The 10735-nt window shown below is 35.0% G+C and overlaps 1 protein-coding gene across 5 annotated transcripts; it reads right to left on the reverse strand.

Moving 5' to 3' along the window:
* Positions 1 to 516: 516 nt before the first annotated feature.
* atxn7l3a (ataxin 7 like 3a) lies at positions 517 to 7949 on the reverse strand. Of its 5 annotated transcripts, none has more exons than XM_015018273.1 (14): positions 7676 to 7949; positions 6667 to 6727; positions 6502 to 6593; positions 6285 to 6417; positions 6032 to 6203; positions 5849 to 5946; positions 5740 to 5762; positions 5610 to 5655; positions 5145 to 5182; positions 4996 to 5067; positions 4871 to 4914; positions 4460 to 4531; positions 3265 to 3395; positions 517 to 3177 (listed from the first exon to the last, which is right to left on the reverse strand). In XM_015018273.1, the coding sequence occupies exons 2-14, from the start codon at positions 6695 to 6697 to the stop codon at positions 2972 to 2974; spliced, it is 1158 nt and encodes a 385-aa protein (XP_014873759.1). In that variant the 5' UTR covers positions 6698 to 6727; positions 7676 to 7949; the 3' UTR covers positions 517 to 2971. The 5 variants fall into 5 exon arrangements, with proteins under 5 accessions (XP_014873759.1, XP_014873760.1, XP_014873758.1 ...); XM_015018274.1 differs by having other exon boundaries at positions 4996 to 5064; positions 7485 to 7949; XM_015018272.1 differs by having other exon boundaries at positions 7485 to 7949.
* Positions 7950 to 10735: the final 2786 nt, after the last annotated feature.

Consider the following 10735-nt stretch of genomic DNA (forward strand, 5'->3'; position numbering starts at 1 on the left):
ATCTTTTGTTGGTAGATTTATCAATCTCTCGTGTTACTCTTTATTTTGGAAGAAAAAAAAATTATGTTACAAGAAAAAAAACATCTAAAAACACTGTTGCGCTTTACAAGTTTGCCTCCTATGTTATATTATTAGAATAAAAGCTTTCTGTGGATGAAAAACTGTCCAGCCGTCTCCGATCGAGGCAAAGACATTTCATTTTGCTGCTTTGCATCGGTACCTTAAACATCTGCTAGACATGACACGTTTCGGAGAGAGACTGTAAATATGTTGTATTTTCTGTAAATAAAATAGAGTAAATCTGCTGAAACTACATCTGGCACTTAACAGACTGGCAGTTCTTCCTGATCAATACTGGACTTGTCTTGTTTCAGCTGCATCTAGAATTAAAGAATTTCCAGCCAAGTCAGTTTCATTCGCCTGAATCTGTTGGTGCAATAAATGTTTATTTAGAAACATCATAGCATTGAAGGGGGGAAAAACAGTCACATATAGATACATGACACTCATCTGTGCTTGGTAAATATCAGTCTATATTGCATTTTCATTTTAATGCACATCAGCCGTTGGTTTCATTCACAAAAGCGCCAGAAGCAAAGATTTCAAACGTCTGTTACAGTATATCTACTAGTGCACATCACCAGCCTCAGCTGATTGTCGCCTTCACATACAAACCAGATGCAGCTCTGATCAGAAGTTTACATACTCTGGGTCCTTTTTGCATTTAAAACGGAAACATAATTTTTCAAAGCGAGAACGAGGCACTCAGGCTGAAACAATTGTGATTAATCGATAATTGAAATAATAGCCAACTAATTTAGTGATTGTTAAATTTAGCACACAGACTAAAACATGCAATCTGCTGAAAAAAAAAAACATCACCTTCAGAGCACATAAAAGACAGAAAACATCAAGCACCTTTTGCAATTATTAATCAATTAATGTAAATAACCCAAAATAAGTTTTAGCTGCAGATGGATTATTTGGATTTGCTACAAATATGCAACGCTATTGGATTTTAATCAGAAAATGTTTTATCTAAAAGTAACTGAATTATTTGCACTCCTATTCGTTTCTAATATTGTATCAAACAAATCTGAGTTACATAAAAATTAAAGTTAAGTGTTGAGAATATTGTTCAATCTCAAAAAATCCAGCAACATGGTAAAAATAAAAATCAACACAATTGGGTGTTTCAACAGCACACATTTCAAGCAGGTTTAGGAAAAGCTATAACGAGAATGTTTGACAAATCATTAAAAGTCCAGAATTAATTACCCAGCTACTCGGATAATGATGGGATGGAAGTCTCTGATCAGCACTGTAACTGAAAATGGACCTCATTTGAGAAACCAGCTCCCGACATAACTGACTTTTTGGTCAAATGGTATCATAATATCAATATGGCAACAAACCAAAGTCTTTGTGGTTGGTTAAGAACTGCAGCATGATTACTAATAAAAAAAAACACACAAAAAACAGCATATGTATATATAATCACAGAACACAGACCCGTCGCACTTACTGCAGCACCCATATATTTTCTGTCATTCATAAACAGAAAGTGCCTGAAAAAATATAAACTTAAAAAATACACTGGACTTCTGTTTCAGTTACGCTACTAAATGTTTTTTAAATGTGCCATACAAGGCCCTCAGAAATACATAATCACCACTGTAGGCACTCACAAAACCACATTCACATTCATGTAAACGCAGGTAAATTTCTAAAATGGCCAAAGTCCTTCCATAAAATGTCACATTTCATGACTTTATGGAAAGACGGCACACACACACATCCAAGTGACATTCACCCTGAATGCAAATCAGCCCACAGACACACACAATTGTGCAATACAATGTCAGTATTAAGCCACTGATGAGTACAGAGTGCTTCCTCAGTACTTTTGTTTAAATGGAGCAGAAAAAAGGGGCAGAATAAAAGCAGGAAGTCACAAAGAACTGAAGATGTCAGAAAGCAAAGAAAGTTTTTCATGAATTCACTAAAAATCTTATTTTTTCAATTTGTACACAAATTCTAAATTATTTATATCCTATATAGTATATTTAGGAAACATGTTATAAATTATAAGTGCACAAAGGTTTTTCTTCTTAAATGTGACATTTATCCTGCATTCAACTGGTAAAAACTTAAACAGCTACTTTGTACGCAAACACCAAGCAAAAGCAAAAATCATCATAAAACACGGTGGTGGCAGCATCATGATCTGGAATTAACTTTTGTTGTTGAATAATGATTATTTTTTAGCTAAAACATAGAAAGCCGAAAAGGGATTACAGCAGAACTAAATCCTGCAGAAATCCTGATGGATTTAGAGAACTTCTGCAAGGCGTCGCACTTACTGCAGCACCCATATATTTTCTATCTGTGTTTTTCTGAGAAATGTGGCATGCAGAAAGTTAACCAAAACATGCTTTAAAAATTTAAAAAAAAAAAAAGTAAAACTTTGGGTGCGTGCACACTGTTTCAATCCCCCCAAAAAACAGTGCTTCTCAAGCAAGGACCCACATTGATAGTTACTTCTGTTAAAAATTTGTTACATTTCTAATTATACAAGATATGTGTCGCATTAAAGGTGAAAAGAAGTTTGAAATCCAGATTCACTGCATAGATGTCAAAATGGGTTTGACAACTCTGACAAGGAGCTACATAAGATTTTTTTCCCCATGTAGTAAATCATAATTATTTGATCTCTTTTTTACTTCTTTTAAGAAATATGTAAAAATTATCAGCAAAATTGTTTTTGGGTTCAGTTAGGCAACGTGAAATTGATTGTGAAACCCCCTGATTTTCTAGTCCCGTTAATTTAAAAATAAATCTAAAGCTTCTGGTTTATAACTGGAATTGTGCCAGGAGAAGTAGATGAGTGAGAGTTTATGATGAAGAAGGATGAGTCCTACATTCAAAGATAAGTCATATTCTAAACCTGTGCATGAAAAGCAGGTCCATGCTAGTTTAATTCATCATAGATGCTGGAAACAGAAGGTGCTGCTGTTTTGGGCTTCTTTTTTTTGGTTGATAAGCTGATATTACTCTGACAGCTGCTGCTGCTGCTGCTGCTGACTCCTGTCATATTTACTCCTCCCCCTCCACTGTTCAAGCTCAGATCCAACCTCTTCTTCTTTTTGGGCCTCCTGGAATCTGAATGATTGGTGCCTGTGAGAGAAGCGGATGCATTTATTTATAAAACCCAAATCCTCAGGTTTTATTTAAAACTGATTGATGGCGTTGACATTTCCTTACTGGCTTTTGATGAGGCAGAGTCAGTGGGGGAGACGTCAGGGAAGTCCTCCCACTGCAGGCGGCTCAGTAAGGCCTGACCATTGGGAATGTCAAAGCTGTCGCCCTCCACATCAGCATCAGGAAGCGTCGGCCTGCACACAGTGAAAACACACACAGTAAAAATAAATTGTTTAATATTTTTTATGCCTGAAAAACTATTATGATGTTTTTAGAAACTAACATAAATACAGGTGTGTATCAACACTCAGGTTATTGTATTGAAAATGTCAGAAACATACTACGGATGCACCAACCTACTTTTTCACTTCCAATGCCGATACAGACATTTAAGTTCTAGTATCGGCTGATACCGATCCGATGCAGAAAAACGGGGTTGTCAAACCCAAATTTTTATTTTGGGCCATGAATGGTCTTCGAAGGCCAGTTGTGCCAGAATCAATTAATTCTTAAAATTAAATAAGAATTAATTGATATTAATTAATCTTTTCAGTCCCTCCAGGATTTTGAGATACTTTTTGCGATTTTTTATTTTTACAATAAAGATCAAAATGTTTGTGCTATTAATTAGGAAATATTTGCGCTTATATATGATGGTAAAGTTGCATTTACCTATACAAAATCTATATTAAAATGCATTTTATATAGATCATGGACTATAATCGGACATCAATTACGGCTGAGGCAGCTGTTTAGTTAAAGTAAGAAAGTTTGACAATTTTTGAGAAAAACCTGCAATAAACTCCCAATTAAAAAAGTGGCTCAGGGGATTTGTTGATTTTGCGTGAATTTCCACGATAATTCTCAAGAAACTGGATCGACTGATATAATTTGGCAGGAAACAAATAAAAACTGCATTGATTTCATTGATAACATAATATTTAAGCACACTTGGCGTTTAGTCTATAATCTAGAGGGCCACATAAAAGGATATGGCGGACCAGATTTGGCCCATGGGCCTCGAGTTTGACACATCTGGATTGAGACATTTCTTGAGCCAAACAAAACTGTTTTAAAAGTATAAGTATGGAGTACATTTAACTTTTTTTTTATATAAAACAGAATGCTATTCAATTAAAACATACTTTAAAGAGTTTTAAGTGAAACTTTGTCAGCTTATACTTTTATGAATCCAAAAGATTTTCACTTGGGGAATAAAATCAGAACATTTTTGAGGAAGGAGGCAGGGCAGACTCACGCGGACGGCCCCAGGAGGAACAACCTGATGGCCCTCCTCTGATCATCTGTGTGCTGCGGACATCGATGAGACCTGAAGGGACACAAGGCGGCATTACCAATCCATCCAAGCGCGTTTCTTTTCGCCAACATGTCCCCTCATGCTCATCTTTTCTAGGGCTACAACTAATGACTATTTTAGTAAAAAAAATAATCGACTATTCAGACAATTAATCTGCAGATTTTTCAGTTAACGATTTATGCTTACTTATTAGAAATGCATTTAAAAATACAGATACACAAATAATTCAATTACTTTTTTTAAGTATGAAACATGTTATTGCCTAAAATCCAATAACGGCATTTCTTTAGAGAATCCTTTGCAGCAATAATGCATCGGCAGTTAAATACTTTTTCTTCCCACAGTGACTACCTTGTGCACATCTTCTTGGTGTGCTCAGAGATCACCCCACATTGCTGCAGAAACACATCACTTTAATTAACAATTAAAGTTAATGACCAGAAACATAAATGCATGGTGCCATGAACGATGCTCACTGTTGTTAACAAAGATTTGATTTCATTTGGTCCCAAGCTTTCATAGCTGATCCCAGCATTGTAGTTGTACTGCTGAGAAAGACAAAACCATCTGAAATCAGGACGGAAAAATATAGAATAAAAGTCACAAACGTCTGAAGATTTGTTACCTTGTAGGGATCCGAACTAAGGCTAGTCCCAAGGTCGCCTAAATAACACAAGAAATACATTTTAATATACTACAATTAAAAAAATGTGTTCAGTGATGTTTAAGTTTTAAAAGTAGCTCTCCATTTTCACTTTACAAAGATGTCATTTTTTTCATGGTCCCTTGTTTTAAAACTGTGACTCTTAAATTTGTGATGGATATCTTCCAGTATTTAATAAGCAAAATTGAAAGTCAAATTAAAAAAAATGTGTAATCGGGGTTTAAACAATTTGCAAAAAAAAAACAAAACACACACAAAAAAAAACATTTTCAATTCTCAAGTGTTATAAACTAGTTTGCATTTTTTTAAAAAGCAAAACCTTTCCTGTTCTCTTTCATATTATCATGACTGTAAAATAGTTTAAAGATTATTAGCTCAAATTAATCTTTTCCACTAAAACAGAATCTAATCTTCTGAGCCACTCACCATTTTTATGTTTCAGAGATTTGGATCTTCTTGGAGAGTTCTGATTCTACAAAAGGAAAATGTTATAATTAAACTCCTACCTGCAATCAGAAAACGTTTACTCTGTGCTTAAACACCACAACTAATTTACCTTATCTGGCCTTCTCTTCTTGGCTGCAAAAGATGCATAGTGAATGTGCTTAGTATGCAATATTCAGCATTAACAGAGTTATCTATGATGATTTTTTTTTTGTTCTCACCTTTCTTTTCCGCTCCGTACGACCAATCGTTGTCGTTAAGGTCGTCGTTATCTTCCTGATCACTCTCAGATTTGCTGATGTTGTTATTGGTGGCTAATCTTTTAAGACCAAACAATTAATGAGATAACATAAAAGTTCATAATTTCAAATGAGACAAATCAGTTCCAGTCGTTGCTGACTGACCTGCGGTTAGCGATGCGGCTGCTGTTGCGTCCCATGCCGAGACATTTTTCCAGATGTGGAGCAAAGCGAGAAGCTGCTATAAACCTTTTGCAGTTGGGACATTCACACTCTTTATTCTTCCACTGATTAAACACCTGGCCAAATATGTCCACTCCTGGCTGATCCACTATTTCTGAATGAATAAACAGATACATATATGGTAAAAGAACCTGGTGACGCTAGAAGGAAAACACTAGAAGGACTGGCCACCAACCAAACTCCTTTATGCTGTCTTGGTCCGTTTCATCCAAGAAGAAATAGCCCTGTTTGACGGCGCGATGCACCTCAAAACACAGGCCCAAACACGCATCTTCCACCAGCTCAGAGTACACGTCTTGGATCAGGGCCTGCAAAACAAACACCACGAAGTGCAAAACAGGAATTAAATACTCAAAAACAAACACAAAGAAATCTGTTCGAGGAAGAATCACCTCCAGCCTGGTGTTGTCTGGGCCTGAGAGGGGCTTTTCCTCCATTTTCATTTGAAAATCTGAGATGGACCTCTGGATCTTAAGATGATGACCTGGGAACATAAAGACAGACTTGAAGATACTTTGCAGTCATGTATCTTTTTCCAATAATAAATCCACACTGACCCCATAAAAAAAATAAAAAATAGCTGAGCATTGGAGCTTGACTTTTGACAAAGCAGGATTTTTTAAAAAATACAATATTTTCAAAACACCATCACAGCTGCTTTAAGATTTATTCTATTGACAAAATCACCAGAGGCTGAATCGAGCTGTTTGCAGATCATCAACTTTATGTGTTTAACTCAGATTACTTTCAAACCATTACTGTTGCCAACCTACATGGTGAACCTAAAGACAGTTAAAGCCTTCTGAACTTTAAATGGCACAAATTGATATTCTTGTTTGACTTTTTCCATTTGATTCCCAAGATCATTAAAAAAAGAAAAGTAATTTCAAAAAAATGCTACCTCTTGTGATGTCACCAGAAACGTGTGCTTTAAAGAGTTTATAAGATGACAGATTTCATTGAGTAAATCACAACTTACATTAGGTATTGATATTAATGTAATATTATTCCACATGTGTCAAACTATACCTTAGGCCAGTTTAATTTATTCAACAGATATGTCTGATAAGTAGCTTTAAGAGTCCAACATTTACTGTTAAATCACAAATTAAGTCAAACTGACATCAGGATATCTAAATTTAAAGTAAAAAGATAAATAAATTGTTTCCTTTTGTCAAACATAAGAGGTGGTTTAATCATATATATATGGCATTGTGTCGATAAAGACAATAAAAAGCCTACATTCATTTAAATAAAACGCCAAACTCACCTAAAATATTCACTACAGCCGTTATCTCATCAAAATCAATAACATAATGACATAAACGTTTTCAAAAATAAAAGATAAATTTTTAACAGCAACAAACTCACTTACCTGTCGTTTATAGTTTTTAAACGCTTGTCATCACCTTTTTTTGGCTAAAATGAGCGTTACTATCTCCTACTCCTGTTAGTTTACTAGGTTAGGGTTTAATTTTGACAGGGCTTAAGCGATGCAAGTAAGACGAATTATAATGAAGCAGCTGAGACCGAATTACAAATTAAACAGAAGGTGTTTCCTCTTACCCCGTCATACCAGAAACTCAGCCCGAATCTGGCAGTTTTCCTGAGGTAAACATAACCGGTTCCGTCCACATAAACTGTACGACAAGCAAATAAAAATAACTGCTCCTAGGCTGCCGCCATCTTTGATGCTGCAGGTAAAACAGTTTCCGCGTTTAAAGGGGAAACTGTCGCAGGTGTCAGCTAGCTAAACTCAGACGTTAAGAAACCTGTTTCACCGAAGAGGCCAACAGAAAGAAAAAAAAAAACACTGACAAACAGGAAGAGGATAAAAACCTTAGCAACCCACTAACTTCCGGTTTCAGTTTTACAAATAAAAGAGTTTCTTCTTTATGAAACTGACATGCTTTTCACAAGACTTTGAGAGAATTTCTTGTTAGCAATATTTAAAATATGTTCCTATTTAATGTTTAAGATTTAAATGTGTAGATTTACAGTCCTAACTACCGTAATCTCAGCAAGATTATGTTATATTAGCCAATATATGGTTTCTATTCCATCTGTCAATTTATTTTATATGTGTAGCAGCCATATTGGATTTTGCAGCTGGGATTGGTGGAGAAGCTCCGACTTTTATTAGCTTCAGGGTGTATTCAAGCTGAATTTTCCAGCTTATATCTGAGCAATTTTTCTTTTTCCTTATCTTTTTTCACACTTCTCACAACTCAGGAATTAAAAGTAGTCAGTACTAGTATAATTTTGTAGGCCTGAAGCAGAAAAGTTTCAAGTGTTACTTATATAGAGAAATGAATTTTAAAATTTTGTATTTGTACATTTGTTTACATCTAATCCAATCTTTTACTCTGACAATCCATTTCCAGTTGAAAACACATTAGCATAGAGATTTGACCCTCATCCTGCCAATGTGAGATGCTAACATTTTTCATAATCTTTCATTTTATGAAGCAGTTTTCGAAACATATTTGACATCTAAAAAGCAGTTAAAACAATAAAATTATCAAAATGTACCAGAAAAAAATAAGTGAAAATCTAGAGATTTGATCCCTTAAAATCATAAAAAATATATTTGTTATGATTTATTAAAAACAATAATTGCAAACACTGATGTTGTTGCTTAAGTACTGCCCTAGAAGAATTACATTGGATTCCCATCTCATCTGGACTTGTTGCTTTATTTTGAAAGCTCAGCTCATCTGCTTCCTCTTGAAACTGGCAAGCCTGACTTTTACATTAGACATTAATAGTTGATAGTCTACATTAGATAGCTGCTCCTTATCCACAATCTGTTGGCTGAGTCTGAGCACCTCCATTACAAGCTAACGCTAAAATAATAACCATGGTTTCAGGACATAGGAAGTTTTTTAAAACTAGTTAAAGAAATGTTTTCTCTGTAGAAACTCAGAAGGATTATACTTATGAATAAAAAAAGAGAAAGGACAAGACGTTCTCTCTAAATGCACCTGCCCATTTACTCTTAAAGACAACAGACTTACTTTTAAGGATAATCTTTTATTTGCCCAAATACTTAAACTACAAGGACATAAGAACATCCTCCGCTATATAAAACATCAAATCCTGTCAAATGATCAGCAGTACAAACTTGTAAAGCTTTGCCGTCATACATATCTCTAGAAACCAACATAGGGGAAGAGAAGAAACAAGTAAAACAGGTGACCTTAAACTAAAAACTCTCCTCCCGTGAGTGGAAGACTCACTCGCCCTGGAAGTCACAGAAGAGGGTTTGCAAAATTAACATACTAACAAAACAAAATCCACTCAATACAAAAAGAAAAACAAAAACAGTATTTACAGAAAAATTACATTTTTTAACCCCAAATTTTCAGGTAACTCAGCTCCACCCAGCAACTCCCCATGTATCAGTCACTTTGTTCCCCTCCTGAAGTTACTTAAATAGCCCACGCTGGTTTTTGTTTGCCTGTGATACAGTCAAAAATATTCCATCACATACAGATCAATAAGAGAGTAATCAATCAGAATAAAAATGATGTAAGTTTTGTCCATTATTAGGGAAATAATGACACAAATTAGGGAAGGTCGGGATCCAATAACAGAACAATATGTACATTCATGGTGTTGGTATGATGCCCCCACACAGGCACGAAGATGCACGCTGCAGTCACATCTCGGTTTGCAAGAAAACGGCAACAACAGCAAACATTAAAGCAAAAAAGAGAAATACGCACGCACACGTCGTCGTATATACACAGTGATGTCAATGCGTGCACACAAACTCAGACGGACAGATTTACATAAATGCACACTTTTTAGGAGGGGGGCATTAGACAAAACCCAAAGTCATGACAGCCACTGAAAAAAACAAAACTCGATTAAAAAAAAAAAAAAAAATCAAACCATTCAGGTCCTCAGCAGACGATTAATGCTCACAAAAACCTGGAAGTATATAAACAAAATCATAAAAAAATCCAAAGGTATATTGTTTTAAAAAAAAATACTAAAAATTAAATGTAGACAACTGAAAAAATGGCTCCCTTTGAGGTCCAGACAAACTGCTGAAACGACAAGAATCGTTTTAAGACTGATAAATGAATCCTATGAGACGCGTCGTTTTGGAGACAAAACTGGATGCTGTGATGTTACCAAATATTTACACCTGGAAATAAATGCATTTTAAACCTTCAACATATGACTGTAAATTCCAACACAGAAAATGGTACAAACTGTGTAAGAAAGGCATTGGAAATAAAGAAATTACGAAATATTTTCAGACATTTTACCTTTTTATGAATCATGTTGGATTATATTGTAAAACTAATTGTAGCAGCGGTAATTTCCTATGTTTTGTGAGTTGAGCTAAATGAGTTTCCCAAATATTACAGCAATTATTGTATTTTCACTAAAGTGGAGTAAAGGTTATGCCAAATAAATTATTCATACCTTTGTCAGATTTAGATTTAATGCACAAAGTCAGTCAGCAATTGTTGGAGGGGTTTGTTTTCTGTAATGCCAAATCAGATTTGTCCACTGGTTATTAAAAACAAAGGATATAAGTAATTTTAAACGTGCCATGTCTTATTAAAACGGAAATAAAAACAAAGATTTTTATCCCCCCTCACCCAAATG

The sequence above is a fragment of the Poecilia latipinna genome, unplaced genomic scaffold, assembly GCF_001443285.1.
Source record: "Poecilia latipinna isolate Pla-1442-1.1 unplaced genomic scaffold, P_latipinna-1.0 Scaffold2260, whole genome shotgun sequence".
Taxonomy (NCBI): domain Eukaryota; kingdom Metazoa; phylum Chordata; class Actinopteri; order Cyprinodontiformes; family Poeciliidae; genus Poecilia; species Poecilia latipinna.